Raw genomic sequence first — 26,134 nt, 5'->3', positions numbered from 1 at the left:
CGCGCAATCTCCCCACGCCGGAAGCGGGGTCGCAGCGCCCCCTGGGAATTGTAGTCAATCTCTCCGGTTGTGCGCCGCTTTCCCGCCGTGTCCCAGGGCGCCCCGCGGCGGGCTGAGGCGGTGGCGGTTGCTTGGTAGCGGCGGTGGCTGGGAGCCGGGCCTGGCGCGGGGGAGCGGCTGGGGGATGAAGCAGAAGAGGCCGAAGGGCCCCGCTCCCAGGGTGGGAGGCGGCGGAGGTTCCCGCAAGAGGAGAGGTGAGCGCCCGGCGCGGGAGCCCGTACTCTGGGGGCGCGGTAGATACCCTGGCTGGGGGCGGTACCCGGGGGACACGGTAGATACCCTGGCAGGGCAGGGGGTGGGTGGGACCCGGGTGGGGGGTACACGGTAGATACTCTGGCTGAGGAGGGGCGGAGGCGGTACCGGTACCGGGGGGACACGGCAGATACCCGAGGCGGGGGCCGTACCGGTACCGGGGGGACACGGCAGATACCCTGGCTGGGCAGGGGGTGGGTGGTATCCGGGGGGAGGGACACGGTGGATACCCTGGCTGGGCGGGAGTGGGTGGTACCCGGAGAGGGGGACACGGTAGATATCCTGGCTGAGGAGGGGCGGAGACGGTGCCGGGGGGCGGGGGGACACGGTAGGTGCCTTGGCTGGGCGGGGAGAGGGAGCAGTACCCTGGGGGGACACGGTGGATGCCGTGAGCAGTTGGTGGAAGTAGGGCGTGCAGTGGTGGGTGCTGTGGGGCTCATAAGAGGCAGCAGATCCTCTGATGGGCATCTGAAGGAGAGGGTGGTAGCACCCTCCATAGCATGATTGGATAATGGGGTGGCAGTACCTTGAGCACCCTGTCAGGAAGTGGTAGTTACCTTTACTGGTGCGGTAGGTGCGTAGTGGCCATTGGGGATTATAATGTGGTGTGTCATGCCCTTGAGGTGTGACAGAGGGCTGGGAGTCCCGTATGGGTTTTGGTGATTACTTAAAGTCAGTTAGGTAATAGGGAGTACCTTTGTGGGAGCAACAGGTACCCTAAGGGCACACTTGGGTCAAGACAGGCTCCATGCGTATGGTGGGCACCCTGGAAATGCAGAAGGGATGTGGAAGATGTCATTCCATCATCCAGGGAGGTCACTCACTGAAGGATGGTGAGGGACATTGCAGGGCAGTACTGAACAGACCAATTGTAACCGCAGCACTTTCCAGCTTCATTGGCACTAAGGGATGGCTTTGCGCAGAGCAGTCATAGTCAGTGGTGGTGTGAATGTTAATTGTTGCAACAAATTCTGTATGTGAATACCAGGTGTGTTACAAGTATCAGAAGGGTAGCCATGTTAGTCTGGATCTGTAAAAGCAGCAAAGAAGTGGGTATTCACCCATGAAAACTCATGCTCCAATATGTCTGTTAGCCTATAAGGTGCCACAGGACTCTGCTGCTTTTGCAGGTGTGTTACAGTCATGTCAAGAATCTGCAGTGCACAAATGTTGTAGACTATAATGTTCTAAATATCTATAGGGTAACCCTAAGTATAGCACAGAATATTAGACGTATTTACAGGGTACACTCCAGGTATTTTTTTAACTTTGTAAAGTGATCTGCGTCTCAAATATACTACTTGAATTTATATTTTCGAGAACTAATACTGTGTTGTATCTCCACAGGTATCAGTGATATCTCCCCTTCTACAAGTTTACCACCTCTTGTTGAAGGCCAGTTGCGCTGTTTTCTCAAGTTAACAGTCAGTAAAATCTTATGGATGGTGTCTAAACCGCCTACTTCCGTTCTCATCCGGGTGAGGTGGTGGGGGGAGACATCAGATGGTACGCTGTTTAATCCCAGGAATACTTCACAGACTGAGCAAAAAGCAGTGAAAACCACTACCCGCTATGCAATTCGCTGTGGGCCAAAACAGTTTGCCTCCTACCTGACAGGTACAATAGCTGTATCCTCTGTATTAATTTTGCAATTGAAATTGTTTGTATTATGGCATCAATTCAGTAGACTTCAGCAGGAATTGGGAAGTGCATCAATAAGTAATAACTTAATTTTATTTTTAGTGAATCTAAAAGATGGTTTTATGTAGTGTCTCATGTTTGATATTTCAAAGGGTATTGCATGTTTATAACTCTCAGGAGAATCATCAGAATAAAAAGCTATCTCATGCTACTAGATGTTCTTAAATATCCTTGTCAACTGATCATGGCAAAAATATTCAAGAGACAGAGTGAAAGCTCTGTGTCTTCTAGTCAAAGAATTGTCACAATAAACATCCTGTGTTTTTGCAGCTGAAATGTCATGAAGACAAAATGATCCTGTCAAGTGCCTTTTAAAAAAACCAAAAACTTTAAGGCCCCAATCTTCCAGCAAACTCTGTATCACCTTACACTTGTATGAATCTTACTGCAGGATTGGGGTCTTTCCTCACCAGTTGCTGTTTCGGCCCATCAGGGTAAGCAGTGGGCGTGCTGGGACACTTTCTTTGCTTAGGTTTACCTCAGTTCCTGTGAACACTCAAGGTAAAACAAACCATCTTGGACCACCAGCGGCTTATTCTGATGGCCCGGGAGCCAAAGTTTGCTGACCCCTGAATTATAGGGTCGGCTTATGAATGAGTTATAAAAAAAATTCCATTTGTACTTATCCATCTCCATCTTTGGAGAGGAGGGGGTCAACTTATAAACAAACCAGCTTATGATCAAGTATATATGGTAATTTTTTTAGTTAATTGCATTTACCTCACGAGATTAATTGACTGCCCTAATTTTAACTGCAATATTATTGTAGTTCACAAAGAGGTTTGTTTTTTAATATGTTGTCTTATACCAGATCTAAGTTAGCTGTTCCTGTCTCCTGTAGATATGGGTGTTCTTGTACTGGAGGTAAAGACCAAACCTGACCATCTTCCAATTGGTCGAGCTCAAATCAATGGACTATCACAACTATCTCCAAGCCACCCAATCAGTGGATTTTTCACCATTGTTTCACCAACATCTGAAAAACTAGGAGAACTACAGGTAGTACTGAAATCTCTTTCTCCCCAGCTCATCTGAGCCAGCCAAGATTTAAAAAAATTGGTGCCTAGAGTTAGGCTTCTAAACCTATATTTAACCTTAAGTATTTGGTTTTGAAAGTCCTGCCCCTGGGCTATATTCCCTTGAAGAAACTGATTCCTTTGATTGAAAATGTGTAATGTGAGCTAACTGCTTGTAAATATTCCAGAGATTAAACTAGTATCTGACATAACTGTATCAAATACATAGCCTCTAATATTGAAAATGCAACATGCCACATAATATGGAAAGTAAAACAACCATAGAATGTTTGGGGCATTTAATTAAAAAACATTCTTCTCACATTGTCTTTTCAGGTATCTCTAATCTTAGAGCCCTTGTCTGAAACCTATGACAGTAGCAGCTCCATCCCAACCACAGATGTGAGTTTAGACATTGCTGCTTCTGCTCAGGGAACCAGAGGAATGACTGAATCCAGCAAGACTCCGTTTCTTGCTCCGGCACAACTACATGGACCGGTTGGTATGGCTGGAAGAGAGTCTGTTAACAGTAGCAGGGCCGCTACTCCAAGGTAACTTTTTTACAGATAAAATAAAGGAATTTCTTCTCATTTCAGATGTTTTATTAAGCAGCAGCAGTGTTTTTATGACTAAGTCTGTAAGAAAATCATGGGCCGCAATTTTGTTGTGGAAACAGCAACTTTATATAGCTTCTACAAATTAGAGTGGTATTGTGACCCCATGCTCCAGGTCACAATGCCACTCACTCAAGTTTGGACCAACTGCCCCTCCATCATGCTTACCTTCAAGAGCCAAGCAGGAACACATGGTGTGTCTTTTGTGCTGACCACACCACAACCACAACTCTAACAAACTGGCTGCTATTTTTGAACCAAACCATCACAGCTTTCTTACAACCTTAGGTATGACTTTTATAGATTAAGAAGTACTTCCATGTGTAGTCTAAATCATGTTGTAATTAGGCATCTAGCTAGGAAAAGAATAAGGGGCCAGATCCTCAGCTGGTATAAACCTGCAGAGCCCCACTGACTTCACTGGAGCTATATGGTTTACATAAGCTGAAGATGTGGCCCAGCTGTTTTAATTATAATCTGAGTCAGCGTATTTCATGGTGCAAGTGTAAGAACAGAAGTCAGGATTTCCTCTGTGTATCCAAATACAAATATGTCACGTTTTTCTTTGAGGAGGGGGATGCAGTACTCTGATTAAGGAATGTGCACAGAGTTTGAGGAGCACTATATTTACAAATCAACTTAGGGTTTTACTAAACTTTATCTTTTTAAATAGAGGAATAGACCACTTGCTCTTTCAAGAGAATTCTGAGAACATAAAGAACAGTTTCTCTGGGTCTCAGCAGCGTCTGATTTTACCAGATGAAAATTTAAAAGTGAATCCTCCAAAGAAACAGGCATCATTTCCCAACAGTTCTGATCTTGAATTGCAAGCAGGAACACCTATGGGGAGCCACAGTAACGCACATGTACTATCTTTGCACAACCCAACTACAAAAGACCTCCTTTCAGGTTTGTAAATATTAGCCATCAGGGTTTAGGTTTCATTTGAAGCTGTACAAGCTTATTAATATTTCAGCTAGCTGGCATGTGATACAAACTGGTGCGTTTGTAGGACTAAAGGCTTCAGGGTAAGCGTTACATGTAATGTTCTAGAGACAGTATTTGGAACTTAAACTGACAGAACACTTTTATATTTAATACATAAAAAAGATTTAATTTAGTGCTGGTGGCAGGTGGTCTGATTATCCATAGAACAGGTATATCATGGGCAGCAGCTGTACAAACTACCTCATCTCTGACCTGGAGGAACAGGAAAGGAATATCAGTCTCCTAGCGTATTTAATCCTTGATTTACCTGCTGAGATGGCTATCAAGAGTGCAAACTGTGTGGTGGGATTTTGTGTTTTGTTTGTTATCAGCACTTGTTTGATAAGAATGGACTTAGATCACTAATTCAGTTGCCATGGGCCACCAAATCAGCTGTCGGGCTGTAGTATTATTAGCTCACTGTCATCCTGAGCTGGAATGAGATGAGTAAACCAACAGTGGAAGTTTCCATATATCCTGTTACCAATCTTCTGAGCAATCCATTGTATTTACTGAGAAATCTTGAAATTGGACTGCTAGTGAGAAACCTTTGGATATCAAGCCAACCTTCCATGGGTTAATCTGGCAACTGTACCTGCCATACTCTCTCCCCACCATCAGGTTCAGTCTATCTAGCACAAGCGAGTTGTGCTTCATACTGCCCGGTGCTCAAGGCTGAAGTAGGATTGCTCCCTCTTACTCCCCATTGTGTTATATGCTTTATGATATATAGCAAACTTAATCTCCAATATATCAAAGGCTCTTTATAATGACAGATAGAGACATAAAACTTACATCTGGCATATTTACTTTATGTGCACATGGCTTTTATATTTTAAATTCATTTTTAATTTTGAGTTTTTATTCTTTATTTTCCAGCTCTTCTGGATCAAGGCAATAAACTCCGCAATGCCATGGCTGTTTCTGCAATGCAGTTCAGCCCAGATACTGATGTTGAGTTGAATGAAGTACATCCTTCCGTAAAGAGAGAGACCTTCAAAGCAACAGCAAAGTGAGCTTGAAAGAGGGAGTGTTTTTTACTTCCAAGGCATTATCATATTTTCCTATAATGCTGTGATTTGTGTCACATCTTTCAGTATTCTTATTCAAACAAGGGAAATTAAAGCCCTGGTGTGAATAAGCACCTACATTTCACCTCACCAGTTCCAGTCCATGTTGGTAATGACTTAACGTCAATACCATCTGAAGGTCATTCAGTGATCTGTCTGATATGATTGAGTAGTTCTGTCCATGATGCACTGATATCCACAGTTGGGACCTTTGCTGGTAGTTTAAGCAGAGTCAAAAGGTTACATGAATTTAGAGGCTGAGATACCCAATCAGGCCTAAAAGAGATCCCACAGTTTGAGGCAGGTTGGTAGGGAGACAGTTGCAGCGCTGCTCCATACGCTACATTTGATTTGTAAGTAAGTAGAGGATTTCAGTCTTCCCAGGAATGTTGATCAGGTACCTTTCATGAGCACTCTTAAAAAATAAAAAAATAAAAAGAGAATGAGAAAAAGCATAGAGAGCCTGCAACTGCTATGTTTAAACTGCAGGATTGGGTAGCACTTTTGGAAAATTTTAAACTATACCTACAAGTTTGGATCAAAAATTGTAACTTGAAGCAAAATCTACCTAGTGTTATATAACAGAATTTATCCTTTTTGTACTTAAGGAGTTAAAATGCAAATAGAAACACACTGTATATAGGTTTTTATTTGTGCTAAATAAGAGAAAATCTGTTTATTTGATAGCTGAAATGAATAAAATCTAGAACAAACCAGAAACACTTATTATCCTTACTCCTCCTCCTCCTGATTCCTCTTCACTGGAATACCTGTCATCCAGGAGCCTTAAAACCTTGGACCCTGATGTCATATCCACTACTGAAGATCCACTTCTTCTCCTAGCTTCTGAATACACAGGTCAAGAATTTGACTCTCATGCTGAAAAAAGAGCAATACACCTACTTCTGGGCGGGTGAGTGCCATGGCATGCACTGAGATGTTATCATAAACATTCCCAAAATGACCCAGATATCTCCCTCCCGTATTATACGGGATTCTTGTTGAGTCAGCGCATCCTTGGAAATATTTTGGAGTCCTAGGTTATCAGGTGGTGATAAGAGAGAGTGTTTTACACTTTGAGTTTGTGCCCACCTTAGTTGTGAGAGTCTTGTTCAAGCAATATTGCTGATGCTGTTGGAAGACTAAGCACTGTTTCCAGTGCAAAGTGATTGTATCTGGCAGAGATACTGGGCAAATATTAGGCAAAAAAATATACAATCTAGACTTCAAGCAAAATAGAGAGTGGCACTAGTTATATTTACTCTTTGCCCTGTTATTAAATTGCCTCTTCTCCACGCTAAATCCAAAGCGTTGCTTACATTTTTATGTATCAGAGGGGTAACCATGTTAGTCTGGATCTGTAAAAGCAGCAAAGAGTCCTGTGGCACCTTATAGACTAACAGACATACTGGAGCATGAGCTTTCATGGGTGAATACCCACTTGCATCCAACGAAGTGGGTATTCACCCACAAAAGCTCATGCTCCAATACGTCTGTTAGTCTGTAAGGTGCCACAGGACTCTTTGCTGCTTTTACAGTTTTATGTGGCTTTTAAGTGGCTTTTCAAGATATTATATACAATTTTCCCCATTTATAATTGCTTCCTTTTTGCATTTTGCTCAGTTAAATAGTGAAGCCAAGTCAGGTCCCTCATCCTGCAAAGATTTTTATATATTTTAGTACATTTAATAACTTAGAAGTTAAATTTAAGTAAAAACTTAATAGACATGAGTAGTACCATTGACTTCACTGGAGCTATTTGCATATATAAAGTTAAGAACGTGCTTAAATCTTTGCAGATTCAGAATTCTACTCAGTTTCCCTTTCTGGTTTTCTTGCCACTGTGTTCTTGTATTTTCCCCCTTTGGGGGAAAGTTTAAAAAAAAAAAATTTGCCAGCAAAATCAGTGAAAATCTTTCTTTACACTTTTTTGTAAACTCCCCTTCCTTTTATTTAACAATCTAAAGCAAGGGTAGGCAACCCATGGCACAAGTGCCAAAGGCAGCGCGCAAGCTGATTTTCAGTGGCTTCCTGGGTCCTGGCCACCAGTCTGGGGGGACTCTGCATTTTAATTTAATTTTAAATGAAGCTTCTTAAACATTTTAAAAACCTTATTTACTTTATATACAACAGTAGTTTAGTTATATATTATAAACTCATAGAAAGAGACTTTCTGAAAACCTTAAAATGTATTACTGATACGCAAAACCTTAAATCAAGTGAATAAATGAAGACTTGGCATACCACTTCTGAAAAGTTGCCAACCCCTGGTCTAAAGTATTGGAGGAATATCCAGATTTTACTTTGACGCTTGTGAATGGTATCATACTGACAGCCTTGGAAAATGCAGTTGTTGCCTAGCCTCAGAACAGAGCTCAAGAAGTATTCCACTAATGTACCTTTACCCTGTTCCCAGTGAACAATGTGAGAGTTGGCTCTCCATGTCCATCCAAATCTGGGTGTCTGAATGCTATCATGACATTTGGATGTGGTGAAGATGTATGGTGAAATTGAGAGCTTTCTAATGGGAAGTGGACTGACATTCACCAGCTCATCTCACAAAAGTGGCAGGTTTAAAATACCATCTTGTGAAAACTTTTTTAAAAGTAGGTTATTAATAATGTTTGCGAAAACGGGATGCTTTTTAATTCAGGGCATTGGTAATGGGGCATGAAGCCTTTCGCTTCTACAGTAGATCACTGGCAGATATCCAGCCAGGTTGATAGTAACCGAAAGTTGTTTTATCTGGTAGCTATTCAGTGGCTTATTCGACTTACCACTTCTAAGTCCTTCCCCCTTTTGATAGTTTTAGAAGCAAGGCCAAAGACTCTGGCCAATGGAATGCCCTTTACGTCAGTGATACTCAGTCCTCAGTGCTTCAGGAGCCAAATTAGTGATCAGCATTACCCAAAAGAGCCACAGTAGTATCGATTCATTCTTTTACAGTTATGTCTCACAGCAAAATTACTGACCAACTATTCTACAATTGGTTAATAATATAGCAAATGCATCCTGGTAGGTTAATAAGTTAGATTGGTTAATAATTAAATCACACGGTGTTTTAATATCATGTGCTGCAAAAAACTGCAGTAGACACATTACAGAGGCACTTTGCGGCTCCCAAGCCTCAGTCTGAGTATCACTGCTTTATGAGTTCTGTCCAGATCAGGTCTGAGACACATTGTGAGGGGAACTTGTTTTGTTTCTGCCTGTGCCATATCTCTTAACTGAACTCTTCATTACTGTTAGGCACTATCTTCACTGTTGCTAGTTGGAACATCACAACTAAGTTCAAATCTGGATATAAAGGTGGCTGTTCTATAAACAACGCAATTAGAATTGATATGAAACTGCTATATTAAGAGGGATATTTTTTTTTCTCCTCTTGTGTCCGCAGTGCTGATTTATCCCCTGTGCATTTCTGGGATGGGACAGGTTCCCCTCCAGAATCTCTCTCTGCAGGAAGTGAGGTGTATGACAGCGAGCTGAACGATCCTCACTATGACCAGAGTCTGCTGGAGAATTTGTTTTACACAGCTCATGTAAGTGGGGGACAAGGAGAAGATGCTTAGGCCACAGTGCTATAGTAAAAGAAAATCAAGACATCAGATCAGTAGGAAGAGAGACGTCTGAGTATCTATAAGGCGTTTTTGTAATGTAACCTATAGAAGTTTGCCACTATATTCAAAATTACATTAAAAACTGATAAAATAACATTATTAAGATGACGGTCCAGCACTCTCATTGGGAAATGCCAGAATAAAGATTGCCCATACAGCGTTAATTCTGTCCCCTCTGAGTATGCTTTTGATTGTCTGATTACATGATCACATGCTATTTTTCCCACCCTCATTTATTGTGACTGTTGTGTACCTTTTGTTGGCACTGGTCATATTAAACTTTTATATTTTCCAATATCTTTTTTTAGAAGTCTGATACCAGTTTAAGTGACTTCCTCAGTGATGATGAGGATATTATATCATCTAAAAAGGTAATCAGGACAAAAAAGCTTGTGAAAGGTGACCACGGAAACCATCAGAGGTCACAGAAAACTTTGGATTCTAGCATCTGTGATCAGAAAGAAAAGGCAACAGAAATGAAATCCAGGTGAACAGTTCAGTTACAGACTCCTTGGTGTGCAGTAGCCTCAAATCATAATTGCCATTAGCAATAATCATGCGGTGGTTCTCAACCTACAGCTTGTGGCCCAATCAACACACAGCTATGGCCCACATGACATCCTCAGGGCCATACAGGTAATATTGGATGCGGCCCACGAAACACGTGTGGCTCACAGTGGTAAATAGATTGAGAACTACTGCGCTCCCACGCACTTTCACTTGCATATAGTGTAACAGTGCTTTGAATAACCAGTTTTATTAAGAATTTGATGTCCTTTTTTATGATGGAATCCAGAGAGTTACCATACATCATTTAAGAAATTAAAGAGATACAGTCAAGTTTAAAATTATGTTTGCAAAACAAAAGAAGTATCTATCTTTCTAATAATAATTTGCACTTTTTGAATGACTAAAAACTGAAAATATTCTAAACCAAAGTTTCTATTTGTTTTCTGTAGTTTGTTTACTTTTTGTATTTCCTTTAGCTTGCATAATAAAGAGGAACGCTTCCATTTTCATTTTTTGTTAATAGCCAGTTTCACTTTAAAGTTCTTCATGCAATATTTGGGCTGCCTGCATTGCAGAGGAGTGAAAATCTGACTCTCTTGGAATTTAAAAACAAGTAAACAAAAAATAAGAGCATGTAAACTTTTTATAAGCTTGTTTTTTACAAAAGGTAGTTCTTAACTGCATTTGAAAGGACAGTGTTCTTTTAACTGAATGTATGCATTATTTACAAAGCCTCTACAGAAAGCATGTTACCACAGGCTTCATTAAAAAATAAACAGAAGGCTCAAGGTATCTTGCCTGACTTACAATAAAACCTACAGCTAAACTTGAAACAAATAAGAAAAAAATAGAGAATAAATAAAACTCTTAGCATAAATGATTGTCAAACAGTTAGAGAGGAAGTTACACCAAGCAATACGGTATTCACACTGGAAGTAGCTTCACTGTCAGTCTCATACACTGTTTACAGTGACACCTCTCAGTAATCCAGTTAACCAATTTAATGATACGCTAAACTTTTCTTGAAACCCGAATCAGTATACTTCCTGACTTTCTAAGTGGCTGTGCTGCTGTTCCCAGATTCCACACCTGCTGCTATCATTGCATTCTACTCTCTGCAGGTGAAATTCACTTCTGTGGAGATGCAGCACAAAAAGCCTACAAACCACTAAAGCCCTCAAGATAGAGTTTACATGGTATGTAAGTGGTCCATAGGCCTGTTGCTGGTCCCCTGCACACAAGTGAACTTACTTTGTCTGTTGCAGAATCTGCACCCTCTGACCAGTGTCACAGGCTTCCTGAACCTTTTCTTGTTGCAGAGCTGAATTAGGAGGGTATCCTGTCTTATGCAGTTAGAATTGCATGGAAAGAAAACGTCTGCACTTTTCCTTCTTTATATAGGTGTATATTTTAAGTACATAACACATTTTAATATAGAAGCCACCTTCATTATCTTCAGTTTACATACTTTGACTGTAAAGCGAGAGTAGAAAACTTGTGATGAAAAGTGTAGTACAGTGAAAAAACAAATGTGCATGTTCATGTATTGTGAACCGTTTTTTAAAAAAAACACCCTGCCAGCCTACAGTTTTTTCCTTTAGGATTTTGCTGCAATGAATGTTTGTTTGTCTAAGCCAGATTCTCTGCTTTAACCCTTTTCAGCTGTTCTCCTGCTAGACCACTACCACTTTCTGAAGCTCCCACAAAATGCACAGAGGAAGGACAAGCCATAACCTTAAATGTGGATAGGCTGGCATTGCTGGGTCGAATACACTTAGCCAGAGTCATAATTGAAAGCTTGAGAATTCCTCCTGAAAGCACCCAGACTACACCAGGCAAGAAAAGCTTCACAGGGAAACCACCAAGACCAGCATTAGCTAAAAAGCGGTAAGAATTAGTATTTTTATGATTTTGTGTGTGTGTGTGTGCGCGTGCGCGCCTTTGTTGAATTTTGGAACCAGGGTTCTCAGCGCTGGTGTTTTGTTCAATGGACTTTATCTCAACAGGGTCCTGAGGTTCTTTCCTCCTCCTCTCCTTGTCTTAAAAAGTAACACATCATAGACTTTTAAACAAAATACAGTGATAAAATATGCACTGTTGTAGCTGTATTGGTCCCAGGATATTAGAGAGACAAGGTGGTTGAGGAGTGCTGTTTAAGATCAAAAGTGTGTCTCTCTAACCAACAGAAGTTGGTCAAATCAAAGATATTACTGTGATGGGATCCTCCAAGGGTGCATACTGGGCCTGTGTGACCTCTGTGCCCCCTTAACTCTCTTCAGCCTGGGCTGTCTCTCACAATGCCTTGCTAGTGACCAGCAGCAAGCCCTGCCAGGCGCTGTTATCACTCAGCACAACAGCATGTGGAGCCCCACACCCAGCTATTTTGCATGAATGCTCCCAGAGCCACCCATGAATCACAGAGAGAAACGCATTAGCCAAATCCTCCCCAGCACTGTACCTCAGGAATATACCGTCAAATTAATTAATTGGCTCACCACTTCAGCAGCAGCAAGAGGATATACACCAGCATTTGTCAAACCTGAGCAGATTTGCCCCCACACTTCATACCAACTCACTGGTAAAGATAAACAATTAAACAAATGCATTGACTGTAAAAGATACCTTTTAAGTGATATTAAGTGATAGTCAAAAAGTTAGTTACCAAAAGAAATAAAATATAAGCATGCAGTCTTAATTCTCAACCCTATTAAACTGGGCAGCAACTAGAAGCAGTTTTTCTCACCCCAGTGGATATCGCAATCTATAGTAATACAGATTTCTCCTTTGAAATCTGGGCCAGTCCTCTCAGTTGGAGTATCAAGTCTTCACTGTTGTTGTTGCTTGCAGTGTAGGTGGGTGAAGGAGAAAGGCCCAGTATGTGTCCTGTCTGTTTTATACCCTCAGTCCATGTGTTTGGAAAACACAAGTCTAAGGGTATTGCTGAGTCTCTCCAAGCAAGGTTGAGCAATTCCCCTGGTGTAGCCTCATTCAGGTGAGTCACTGCATTGTAGCTCCTTTGCTGGACAATACACTGTTGATGGGTTGTTTCTCACACAGAATCATAGAAATGTAGAGCTGGAAGGGACCTTGAAAGGTCATTGAGTCCAGGCCCTTGCCTTCACAGCAGGACCAAGTATTGTCCCTGACAGATTATTTTGCCCCAGTTCCCTTAACGGCCCCCTCCAGGCTTGAACTCACAACCCTGGGTTTAGCAGGCCAATGCTCAAACCACTGAGCTGTTTCACAACCCGCCTGGGTGTTGGTTACTTGCCTTGCTTTTACCTCTGGGAAGCTAATATCTGGCTGATACCCAAAAACATGCTGTAAGTTGGGAAATGTCTACACTGGCAGAGTTACAACACTGGCAGTTAGAGCGTTGCTGAGAAAGCGCTGAAATGAAACCACTATTGTGCGTTCACATTGTCAGCTGCCTGTGCAATACCGTGTTCACACTTGTGGCACTTGCAGCGATATTCAGAGCAGTGCACTCTGGGCAGCTATCCCACAGAGCATTTCTTCCTCTTCCCACAACTCTTAGTGTCAGAAGGCAGATAGGGTCCTGGGGCATCCTGGATCCTGTCCTGATGCTCCGTGATGCATTGCTTTACATCCCATCAATCCCTGTGCTTCTGTCCACATTCGGCACCATCTTTCAACGGTTTGTGTACTGTGCGCTCTGCCTCTTCCACCTGCAGGAATGGATCCCACACTGTTGATCAATATGCTGCTCGCTCTCACTAACACGTCACAAGTAGCAGTGGTGTTATTCCTTAAACTACAAAGGCAAGAGGAGTGCATCATGGATCTTGCCACACGTACTAGCTACAACACAAGATTGCTTGTGGCATTCACGGACATGCAGACCATAGTGGAATGCCACTTTGGGGCTCAGGAAACAATCACTGAGTGGTGGGATCACATCATCATACGTGTCTGGGATGACAAGCAGTGGCTGCAGAACTTTCGCATGAGGAAATCCACATTCATGGTACTGTGTAATGAGCTTGTCCCAGTCCTGCGGTGCAAGGACATGAGAATGAAAGCTGCCCTGTCGTTGGAAAAGTGCATGGCAATTTCACTGTGGAAGCTAGCTACTCCAGTCTGCTACCTATCAGTTACTAACCAGTTCAGCGTGGGAATGTCGACTGTTGTTGACAGAAGTGCTTGGGGCTATTAATCACATCCTGCTCCAAAAGACCATGACTCTGAGCAACGTTCATGACATTGTAAATGGCTTTGCACAAATGGTCTTCCCTAACTGTGGAGGGGCAATAGATGGCACGTACATTCCGGCTCTGGAACCAAACCACCTAGCCACCAAGTACATTAATCGGAAGGGGTATTTCTCAATGGTTCTCCAGATGCTTGTTGGATCACTGTGGGCATTTCATGGACATTAACGCTGGCTGGTCTAGAAAGGTGCATGACACACACATCTTTTGGAACACTGGCCTGTTCAGGAAGCTGCAAGCAGGGACTTTCTTCCCAGACCAGAAGATCACCATAGGGGAAGTCAAAATGCCCATTGTGATCCTGGGAGACCTGCCTACCTCTTAACTCTAATTTAACAAATGTTGTTCTTGGATATTGTGTAAGTAACAATATTGCATTACATTGGAGAATAAATTCATTTTCATCTCTGTAGTTCTTTAACCGAGTCTCAGTAGCAACAGTACTCAGATAAAGCATGCAATAAAAAAACCTGTAGTCCACTAATATTGAAGGACCCATGGACCCAATAACATGGGCTTTGTGGACACTGTGGCTACAAAGTTTACTCCTGTTGTTTATGGCCTTTAGGGGCACTACACCACGGAAAGCCTGGGATCTTTAATTCACTTTTTCATTTGTAGCACTTTCTTCGTTGAGTACCACTTTCCAGTGGGAGTCTCCAAAAATGAAACAGGACAGATTTCCCTAACAACAGAAATGATTCGCATAGCTTCAAGTAAAATCACAGGCGAAGGTAAGAGTTTTCTTTTTTCCTAATCTCAACTGTGTTGAATTCTATGCCTCTTAAAAATTTATTAGCTCTTTCTGATATTTTATTATGCTTTGTGGAAGGGAGACCCAAAACATCCACTTGTGAACCTGCATAAGTTGCATCTGACCCAGGATAGTTGGTCAGTGCACAGGACCACAGGGACTTTGGAGATGGAACACTCTCCTGCAGGGAGAGAGGATCTAAACATAATTGAGTTTAATTTTTTAAAAATGAAGGAATAAATTAGATAGCAATAGCAGACTGTTGCCCCCAATGGAAAACTTAATGCACCGGTATGGCTGAGCATTTGTTACTCCTGCAAAAAGATAAGTTAGTTTCCGTTATAAGAGAATTGAGTAGCTGAAAACTCAAGTTATCTCTTTTAAGGTTCCAGCAAGAACCCTTGACTCTGATCCTCGTACTCCATCCACTCTCTTTATATGGCCTGAGAGATGCACAGAGTACTTGCCTGCTATCCTGACGTGGGCAGGAACTTCCTCCTCTGGACACTTCACACATGCACACTAGTCCTGCCCATCCTCTACATACAGACTGAAGATTTCTCTGTTCCTTTTCAATTTAATGGAACACTCAAACACTCATAGCTGTCAATCTTCCTTACAGTGGTGAAATTTCAACAGCGGTTTGTGTTCCCTATTCACTTTGGTGGAATGATGATAGAGCACTGGTGGAACTCTGATCTTGCTTTCAAAATCTACATGAGAAAAAGCACACAGAAAAAGGTACTTGTCACAAGTTATTCTGTGTAAGCAAATATGTATGTGTTTTGGGCACTCAAATACTTTTGTACGATCTGGTGTCCTTTGTACACTATCTACAGTGCTGTATTGGAATTGCTCTAATCTCAATCACAAGAGAAAGACAGACAAATTGATGGCATCCAAATTGGCTGCTGCTTTAATAAATAATAAATACTGAGCTATTTTAAAAGGAGTTGAGGTATGTGCAGTTGCTTTTAGGGGAATAATATGGTGTTCATCTTGCTATCTCAGTTCAAGACTGAAAAGCCCAAATATGTTTCTCCATCACCCTTCTCTAAAATCACGGTATTGCCATTTAAGGAGTAGAGGGTGGATTTAAGCATTAACCATCAAACAGACATGAGTAATCCAGCATTTCTCAGTGTGATACATACCCCAGTGCTGCTGCATGGAAGATGTATGCATAAGAACACACAGCAAGGTTGAAAGGGGGCATGGTTGGTTTCATTTTCGTGAAGGAGGGACTCAGCTTTCAAAAGCTTGGGAAATACTAGAGTAACCTGTGCATTTGAAAAATAAAATGTATATTTCTTTTGGATAAATGGGTACATGTAAATAATCACATTCACGTAATCTGCTGCCTACAGAAAATCAGGGAGTAGGGTTAACTCAGTTCAGTTTTTGTTATAATCTGCAATAACATTAAACATATCATTCTCCATCTGCCTTAATCATTTTCTAATGGAAAACAATGAATAATTTGTCTCCTTGGTAAGTACAAAATCATATTCCATCCCTGGAATCTTGCAGTGATCCAGAATTCTCACAGAAATTGAGATCTCCCTGTTGCCATCATCCCGTGGTGATGCCTGGATCAGGAACTAATGGAAACTGTAGTTCTATGCAAGCTGGGTTTGTATTAATGCAACATTGAGACTCTGTGCTGAAAAGGAGAACAGTGGTGTACAGGCTTCTTCGGAAGTTATCACTTCACAATTACTCCTGGGTTTCTTCCTGATCAGCAAATCTTTCAGAAATCTTAGAATTAATTTCTTTTTTTTCCTGTCCTCAGCCGCTGCTGATTGGCTCCGCAACTCTTACACTGCGGAAGGTTATCCAGTCTGAACTGCTCACTGTCAGCTGTGAGCTACCTGTGGAGGAAGAGGGAGGTCAAACACAGCTTGGACCTATAAAGGTAAATAAATTCCCATACAATGTTTGAGTTAAATCATCTTCTACGGTTATATTTTGGTGGCTGAATATCTTTTTTTTTTTTCTTAACTTTGATGCCACATCTTAAAGCTGGAGGTTTGTGGGTACAGTAGAGTAGAACCCAGATACGTACACCTCTACCCCGATATAACGCGACCTGATATAACACGAAATTCGGATATAACATGGTAAAGCAGCGCTCTGGGCAGGGCAGGGCTTCGCGCTCCGGCAGATCAAAGCAAGTTCGATATAGATGAAACAGCACTATAACGCGGTAAGATTTTTTGACTCCCGAGGGCACTATTGTATCAGGATAGAGGTGTATTTTACAAAGGCTTTAGGGAGACACCTGTAACCTTCTTAAAACCAGAAGTTCTAATTGTAGTTCCTCGGAGTACAGTGTAGAACCATCTAGTTGAGGGGAAGGGAAGGAGAAGGGGGAGTCTATCTGGGAATTTCAGCCCTACAGAGCTGAGGAATGCCTGGGGAATATAAGCAAAGGTTGGTTTGGTTACTTTTGTAGTTCACCAAAATGGCAAGTGTTTTCTATTATAAGGCTTGAAAAACCCACTGACCAGGGTGAGTGGGCAGATCCCCTTCTCCAAAGACCAGGGGAAGCTATGGAGTAGAGTGGCCAGGGAACTGATCTACTTGCCACTTAGTGGCAGTATAAAGATTGAGGCAGTTGTGTATGGGCTGAGTTAGTGAATAGAAGAATAAGCATGACTGTGTTGGTTACAAGGGAGTATGGAATGGGATAGTGTGAGAAAGGAGAAGAATGGAGGGAGGGATGGAGGAATGGATGAGAAAGAGGAATAGAATGGGGGGGGCATGCAGTGGATTGTGCAAATGACAGGAAAGAGAGAGACTGGAGGGAGAGATTTGGAGACCAGTAAAATGAATGGGGAAGTCAGTGGTGAAGGAGGAAGAGAGAGAGAACAGGAGGAAGGAAGGAGTGTAGAAAGAGGTGCCTTAAATGAAGGGGGGAAGAAATAAAGGGAAGGAAATATTACAAAACAGAAAAATTAAACTGGAATAGTCATTGAAAGATGAAGGCAAAGACAAAGATACCATAGCAGGAGAGGGGAAAAATGAAGGGAAGAGATAGGAAGAGAGAAGGAAGTACAAATGAAAGGGAGGAATTCAATGCCAAAGTATTGTGATCAAATAATGCTATGTAATGTGAACAAAAATCGTGTATAGACCCGCCCAGATAAAGTGCTCAGTGGGAGATAGTATTTTTTTTACTATGTCTAGTTGGTGTCGACAGTTTTTCAAACTGTATTATTGTATATGTTTGAAATTGTACAGGTTTTCTTCATTTTGTGGGTGTGTGTGGGTCTGTGTGTGTTAGAGAGGTATTGCTTTATTCAGCAAATATTTCTGTAGGATTTCTTAGAGTAAGGGTTGAGATTCATGATCAACATACAACCATGAATGAGCTTTTAGGGTTCGGTAAGGAAAATTAATGCAGCTGTTGAACCAAGTATGCTATATGTTTCTGACTTGATATTGCTGGCCCTTTCCTTCATAGAGGGCAGATATTCTGATTAAATACTTTCTCCTTGTATAAAACAGGTATCATTGGAGCTTGCAGCTGACAACAAAGACTTTACCAGCGCCAATGCCAGGTCAGCTAGTACTGTCCAGCAAGCCCCAGTTTATGCCATCAGAAGTCCAGGGATTAAGTTACAAGAAGCTGACAGAAATGTCATACTTGCAAAAAGCCCTCGACTTTTGAAAGAAAGTAACCAGGAATCCTCAAAGAGAACAGAAGTACCCAGAACGGGGGCTCTGCAGTCACCACCATCCATGCCATTATCTGCGTCCCGTAACCTGATGACACAAATTAGTGCATCGGAAGAGGATGGATTATTATTGCATGTATTGTTAATGGTGCCTGATGGAAAGGATTTTATTGCTGGAGACTCTGGAATCCATGGTTCCTGTAACGTGTATTTAAACTGCAAACTGTTCAGCACAGAAGAGGCAACAAGATCTGCTGTTATGTGGGGTACAACACAACCTGCCTTTAGCTTTTCTCAGGCAAGTCACACACCTCCCCTGTTATGCTGTCTAAATTGCATATTCCTGTGAGGCGCAAACTTTTTCCCAAGCCCAAGTTTTTATCTTAATACAAGCCATAAGGACTTCTCTGACTATCTCTTTCTGATGTATTAAAGTGCTCTTATTACTACTTTGGTCATATCACAAACCGTGAAATGCAGGTGAGTGTATCCTGGAATTGCCCAAACAGTAAACAAGACCTTTAAAATACCAGAGGAAAGTAGGCAAGGAAGCCCATATATAATAAAGCAAGGAAAAGAAGGCAACTACTCTTTGTGGGATGGGAAAGAGATGCTTAGAATATTGTGTCCAATGCTGTATGGTTGGAGGGATGACTTTATTTCTTTATAATCCTGTATTTTGTTTTATTTTCAAATACTATATGCGTTAGTCAGCAGAAAAGCTAGAGTTAATGCAATGTTAAGGGAAAGAAGTATCAGCCAGGAAATTCCAAAATGTTAGGCTTCTGTTGTTACACAAACTCAGCCATGTTTCACATACACCTCTACCCTGATAAACACTGTCCACGGGAGCCAAAAATTTTTACCGCGTTGTATGTGAAACCGCGTTATATTGAACTTGCTTTGATCCGCCGGAGTGCGCAGCCCCGCCCCCCCAGAGCGCTGCTTTACCCGTTATATCCGAATTCGTGTTATATCGGGGTGCTTTATATCGGGGTAAAGGTGTACTGTTGTATTTACATCTTTTTGACCAAATTGTTATAGCAGAAATCCCACTTTTTTTTGTTTTGTTTTTTCTTGGGTTTTTTTCCTTTAAAAATATCAGGAATGTCAAATCTGTTTTCCCCAGTTTTATTGCAGGATTCATTGGGAATCTTAGAGATGTGAATTGTGGGAGTCCTTAGGCCTTAATTGAAGGTGTAGTTTCATTGAAAGACATATCAAAGACATATTTTTATCCCGAGTCATTTCACTGGTATTTATGATAAATAGGTGTTACGCTCCCCTTCATTCCCCCTCCCCCCACCCCAAAAAATAGTTTAAAGCAATTTGAATAAAAATCACTTGCCATCTCAATCACACTTTTTTTTGCATGGTACGTTTTCTAATTCTACCAAAACTGGGTAGACAAGCCTGAACTGAATTTTTAATTTGGGTCTCCAACTAACAGCATTCAGACCACTAGGGAAATCTTCCTCTGTTAAAACAGAATACTCTGCGTTTGACAAACAGCTTCCCCTTCTGTTTTAATGCAGTTGCTTCATTTACTAGTTGTGCAGTAAACTCTTTCCCATACTAGGTGATGCCTATTTCGTTAACTCCCAAACATCTGGAGAGACTCAAGAACAATGTAATGGTTATTGAAGCCTGGAACAAAATGCGAACCCCCGGATGTGACAGACTACTAGGATTGGTGAAGCTTCCTCTGCATCAGTTTTACATGTCATTCAAGTAAACAGGCTCTTGAATTTTTGTTCTGTTTTTGACCCAGAGTATGGGGTATGTGCTGACCAGTGGCAGGGGAAAGAAAGGGAACGTATGTCCTTACAGCAGCCTGTAGCAAGAGTCTGCTCTGCATTGTAGGATTCAAGAATTGAGGGCCAGACTTTAAAACACATGTCCTTGGTCAGACTGGAAAGGTTTTGTCAACAGTGCAAAATGTCTGATCCATATTATTGTTAAACTATATTCTCTGTTGGGACTTTGCTAAAGTAGCATTGATATTAAGTCCCCGATCCTACAATCAGATCCTTGGAGGTGGATTCAGAAGTCTGTGCAGAGCCCACTTCAAAGGGGCACTACATGGGTGCAGGAGTCTGCCATAGCTGATGACTGCAAGGTCAGGCCCTAGATTTGTAACAATAAAATCTACAAGACAAGCAACAGTGGGCCCACTGTTGTTCACTAATGTGAAAATGTATGATTTTCACTGCTTTAAATCCACCATTTGCGCAGCATTGTTGTGGTGCAGAAACAAGTAAGAGGTTGACCAGTGAACAGCCCATAGAAATGAAGACAGCTGCAGTGCTGTCCAACTAAACCAGCTTAACTCATCCTGTCTGTAAGAAAATGTGTCTGTAGCAGATCAACCTGACCATTCTCAAATAGCAAGCTGTGGCGTTCATAGTTATCATTAGTTACATTGGATTAGAATAGAAAATGGTATGTGCACTATAAACAATATTCAGTGCCTTCCACTTGTATCAATCTGTCCTTTCCCAAACTGTTACTGAAATAAGCAGGTGATCTTATCCTTAAGACTACTATTGAACTGTCAGTTTACATAGCACAGGTTAGTGTTTCTAATAGAAAAATGTTGTCTGAATAGCTCAACTTCAGGTGGTCTTTCCTGAACATTTCTTTTTTCCTCTTTTGTTTAGGGGTTTGGTTCCTTCCTTCTTTCCTTCCTTAATTTAATGGCAGCTTAGTTCAAGCAATACCTGCCTAAAGTGATTTAAAATTGATCAAAATAAAGGACACAAAATATATTATTTTTAATTCAAGTTACTGGTTCCTGACATTTCGGTCAAATTAAACAGAGGAGCAAATCAGTTAGTGCTTCAGTTAGGTGGAAAGTGCTTTATTATTCAATTCAGTGGACATTAGACACTGGGATTTATCAAGAAGTAAATACATGTTGCTATGTCTTCCGACTACTACCACTAAAGGCCTTGATGTTTCTGTGGAACACTCCACTTGTCACCCATCTTTTTGTTCTTTTTCAATGGTTTTAACTAGTAAAATCATACACTCAGTGGCTGTTTTTGTAGTCTAGTGGCAGTATGTTATGCTCCTAAATGAGGATCTTTGGACAGGTTCCTAACTCTCATCTTTCATTTGCTGGACTGGCAGTAGCTGAGAGCACTTTACCTCATTTCCCAGAGACCACTACTGCTAGCTGGTGAAGTTAGTTTCTCCTATCCACCAGAACAGGGAATCAGTATGATGTGAAGCCCAAAGGTCGGGGGAGGGAAAGCAGTCTCCTTAGCTGTGATGGGTCATTGTAAGACCAAAGTTTTTTGTTTGTTTGTTTGTTTTAAAAAAAAAAAAAGAGGGGGCGAGGGGAGGGGGTTTAATACATTGGCTTGTCCCATTGCCTTGAGGGCTTCAGGTGAAACGAGTTATGTCTAAACATGTGATACCTTAGTGGCTTGTTCTGATACCAGTTTTTTCCTCTCCAGAGACCCCAAGATTTCTCACCTGCTGCTTCAAGCTCAGTATCCAGTGGTTGCAGTGGACAGCTATATGTCTGTGATAGATATTTTTACGGGCAATAAAAATGGGAGCCTAAGGGTCATTCTGGCAATGGGTTCAGCTGATCAAATAGTGGCACTGCAGAGACTAAAAAATGAAGAAGGAACTGTACCTCCCATCACGCAGCGGCCTCCTCACTCTCTGGATCCTCCCCCTGCCAGTCACTTAGTGGTATGCTCCCATAACTTCTGTTTTGGCTTTTAGAGACTCATTGCATAAGAACGGCCAGACTGGGTCAGACCAAAGGTCCATCTAGCTCAGTATCCTGTCTTCCGACAGTGGCCAATCTCACCTTGTTCAGTTTATCTTTGATACTCCCGGGGTCCCTCGTCTTTATGTTTTGTCGGAGCCCATCTTACAGTGGATTGTCACATTATCACCCCTCATTCCAAGCAATGGCACAATTGCTGTATCTATACTTTGCTTTTTTTTCCTGTCCTTTCCCTCCCTTCTCTGTTTTGTGTCTCCATTCCCGTTTATCCCATTCTCTTGGTTTTTTCCTCTTTTTCTTTTTTTCCTTTGTTTTAATTTATTGTTGCTTTCCCCACCTGCATGCTCACTACCATATTTTTGTGTCCATTAGTGGTTCTCTTGGACCTGGACACGTACTCTTGCAGCTAAACTGTGTTGTGAGAGGAGACGCATGTAACTTGGGCTAATGAACTGCCTTTCTGAGCCTGTAGCCCTGTATGTATGATCTGATGCTTTGTCGAGCTGTATTGTGGACCATGTGTCTCAGGAGCAGGAAGGAGAACTTAAAGAAGCTGCCCACAACAGCATGTTTGCAGTGGAAATCAGAGCAGATCCAGGGTCATATAGCTTCCCCCCATACCAGTGCTGACCCTCTCCTACATCCCCACTGCTTCCGTCTAGATTAGAATAGCTTATAGTGTCCATCATTATAAAGTCTAAGACCTGACCCTCTGCACCATGTGCATCTAACACAAGTCTGGTATTCTCCCAGGGGACTAGCCCCTGAGTTTGGGAAAGACTTGTATGAACAGCTGGGAGAAGGGGTGTTTCTCATTTTCTAAACAAAAGTTGCTACAATGTTTTAAATGTTTATATAAACTATAGAGGAAATGACTTAATGCAATGTCAGGGTGATGAACCTCATCTTCTCATTCCTTTAGGAATGTAGCTCTTGTGCACTATCGCCAAGGTGCTTCTCTTGTTCACAGGAATTCCCTTTATCTTATTTAGCAGTTGGAGAGAGAGGTGGAAGGACTGATGGAGCATGCATTTGAAATTCATGTGGGGAACGTTAAAGGGCTCACTCCCCTACAGTCCACAGTCTGGGGAGAGGCTGATTGCTACGTGCAGTACTATTTTCCAGTTCAGGAGCCTGACTCCAGTGTGTTACAAGGGACTGAATTGTATGAAAATGGTAAGTTTGGTTTATGATAGGACTTTGTTTAAAGCATTGCTTTAGCTAAGCGTTGTTTGTTTCTGTTCTAGTTCCCTGAGTACGGTGTCTGTATCTCTGTGCTTCCCTGATATGGCTAGTGCAGCAGAAAGACAGTGTACAGCTAACTTTGGGTCAGCTCAACAAACTAAAAGCTGAACCCTTTGAAGTAGATGTTAAGACTCTCATTGATTTTCAGTAAAAGGTATCGGGTCCTATGTCCATTGATTTTTAGCACCTTTCACCTGAAGATCCGAAAGCACTTCATAAACTTTGACCCCAATCCTGCAAAGTTATGAGCATGTGCTTAACTTTACACACAGTGAGTAATCCATTGATTTCAATGCAGACTTCACATGCATAAGACTTTATAGGAAAAAGTCCATAAACTGACTTAGACTATATAGGGCTTCTTTCACTTTTGCAGTAGCTAAAATACGGCAGTTGCTTTAACTGAAGCATTATACAAAGTCTTAGGACTGAATGATATATGCAGTTGAAATTGCAGGGGAATTTTAAGTATATATAATTCCTGAAGCGGGAATTAGGACAAGATACCTAGGTTAATCTCTCTTCTCTTGCTAAAAGAGCTATGGGCTAGTTCTTCTGGCAGTCAGAGGTTTACTGTTGTTAGTGCTTTGTACCTCTGATTTCTATCTCATCCAAAAGACAACACTTCCCAGAGCGCACTGAAGAAAAATTGCCGTGGAATTAGTTCAGTGCTATTTTTGAGTCACGGGCACTACATTCTGTAGCATCCAAGTATTTCTTTAAGAGTTCCATGGGGAGAGAGTTTGGACAATGAGCTTTTAAGCAAAGTCACATTAGGTTGTTTTCAGATTACAATCTGAGTGCTTGCCATCTTGTTTCTTGGATATATAAAGTTGGGATCAAATATTTAACTGGCTTTGTTTGACTTTGTAGGCATTAAGTTAAAGGCTTTCCGCTCAGCAACTACTTTGTGCATCCCTGATCCCATTTTTAATGATGAGCATCATCATTACCTGTTGGTACCTGCTGATGTCCCAGTACAGAGGGTCCTGCTCAGTGCATTCTCTCCACAAGGATTAGCAGGAGGAGGAGGAATCCAATTTGAAATTTGGTGCAGGTACAGAATAAAGATCCATTTCCTCACCACTCAGAAAACAGTGAGACTAGAGGAGTGACTAACAGTGAAAATCTCCTGCCAAGCAATACATTAGTGATGTCACTATGGAGTATGCATTTTATTCCTCTGAAAGATTGCATTTAGAGAGGGAATTTTTACCTGATTTTTTTTCCAGAGACACTGATCACCTGACTCTTTGACATCACTGGGAAATTGTACTTTCACTTTATAACTAGTTTAAAAATCTGTGCATTGGGTTTAAATAATCCGTGTGTCCTTAGGTTCCCTTTCTTAATAAAGTGGCATATGTGTGTTGTTTTATGCTGCTGTTTTATTGTTTCTTTCCACTGAGCCACTGATTTTTAGGAGAATATAGTGTGATTGATTGTTTGCATATGGTGAGTTTTGTCTTCTATATATCTTACACACTGTATGACCCTCTGCTGCTCATCACAGTCCGAAGAAAAGGCTTGGCTAATACATGAGCTTTGCTGCAGCAAACTAAGGCTCTTGTGAGCCAACTGAATGTGTAATAGAGCCAAGGACCCATCACCAAGCATCATGTGGCCTTTCTCCAAGTTTCAAATCTAGAAACTGTCAAGATGATCTCCACTGTTGGCGCAGTGCTCAGGCACAGAGACTGCTAGGTGCCAGACAGAATAGGTCTTTCTGTAATAAAATCAGCACCTCAAGAATACATCCAGAAGCAGATGGGAAGCCAGCACAGAAGAACAGATATAATGTCCCTGTGACAGTATGGATTGCTAACCATGCAAAGATTTGTTACTTTCTCCATCAGCTGAATTTTCCGTTGACAGGACCTAGCACAAGTGAAAAGGGAAGGACAAATTTATAATTATCAAATTCATGGCTGAAAAAACGCATCATGGACTGTGAAATCTGGTCCGTCATGTGCGTTGTCCCGTCGTGTCTGTCCCCCCACCCACCTCCCCCGTGTGAAATCTGGTCTTTTGTGTGCTTTTATCCTGTACTATACAGATTTCACAGGGGAGACCAGCGTCTCCCGACTGGGGGTCCTGACCCAAAAGGGAGTTGCAAAGGGATAGCAAGGTTATTTTAAGGGGGTCACAGTATTGTCAGTCTTATTTCTGCGCTGCCTTCAGAGCTTGGCGGCTGGAGAGCAGTGGCTCTTTGCCGGATGCCCAGCCAGCAGCAGTGCAGAAGTAAGGGTGGCCATACCATACCATGCCACCCTTACTTCTGTACTGCTGCTGGTGGCAGCTCTGCCTTCAGAGCTGGGCTCCTGACCAGCAGCTGCCACTCTCCAGCTGCCCAGCTCTGACGGCAGTGCCACTGCCAGCAGCAGCGCAGAAGTAAGGGTAGCAGTACTACAACCCCTGCTAAAATAGCCTTGCGCGTGCCCCCCTACACACACCCTACTCCCCACAACTCCTTTTTGGGTCGGGACCCCCACAATTACAACACCATGAAATTTCAGATTTCAGCTATTTAAATCATGAAATTTATGATTTTTAAACTCCTATGACTGTGAAATTGACCAAAGTGGACGGTGAATTTGGTAGGGCCCTACTACTGAAATCACAGTTAGGTAACCACACATGCACACACT

At 42.0% G+C, this 26,134-nt stretch overlaps 1 protein-coding gene across 2 annotated transcripts in view; it reads left to right on the top strand.

The window, feature by feature from the left end:
* Positions 1–49: 49 nt before the first annotated feature.
* The window catches only part of C2CD3 (C2 domain containing 3 centriole elongation regulator), an 83,899-nt gene continuing 57,814 nt past the window's right edge, over positions 50–26,134 (top strand). Inside the window, exons 1-18 of one of the 2 annotated variants that reach the window (XM_032781138.2) lie at positions 50–254; positions 1,660–1,929; positions 2,855–3,012; positions 3,366–3,580; positions 4,317–4,552; positions 5,510–5,642; positions 6,482–6,613; positions 9,098–9,242; positions 9,629–9,807; positions 11,493–11,717; positions 14,684–14,796; positions 15,439–15,557; positions 16,609–16,731; positions 18,327–18,794; positions 20,076–20,227; positions 21,958–22,201; positions 23,234–23,417; positions 24,360–24,543. In XM_032781138.2, coding sequence (XP_032637029.1) covers positions 185–254; positions 1,660–1,929; positions 2,855–3,012; positions 3,366–3,580; positions 4,317–4,552; positions 5,510–5,642; positions 6,482–6,613; positions 9,098–9,242; positions 9,629–9,807; positions 11,493–11,717; positions 14,684–14,796; positions 15,439–15,557; positions 16,609–16,731; positions 18,327–18,794; positions 20,076–20,227; positions 21,958–22,201; positions 23,234–23,417; positions 24,360–24,543 — 3,350 coding nt within the window. In that variant the 5' untranslated portion in view covers positions 50–184. Of the gene's footprint in view, positions 255–1,659; positions 1,930–2,854; positions 3,013–3,365; positions 3,581–4,316; positions 4,553–5,509; positions 5,643–6,481; positions 6,614–9,097; positions 9,243–9,628; positions 9,808–11,492; positions 11,718–14,683; positions 14,797–15,438; positions 15,558–16,608; positions 16,732–18,326; positions 18,795–20,075; positions 20,228–21,957; positions 22,202–23,233; positions 23,418–24,359; positions 24,544–26,134 lie in introns of those variants that run through there. The other variant, XM_032781140.2, reaches the window with a different exon arrangement.

Source organism: Chelonoidis abingdonii, chromosome 1, assembly GCF_003597395.2.
Source record: "Chelonoidis abingdonii isolate Lonesome George chromosome 1, CheloAbing_2.0, whole genome shotgun sequence".
Taxonomy (NCBI): domain Eukaryota; kingdom Metazoa; phylum Chordata; order Testudines; family Testudinidae; genus Chelonoidis; species Chelonoidis abingdonii.
Note: the sequence above shows the minus strand (reverse complement) of the source record. Positions and strands in the feature narration are given on the sequence as shown.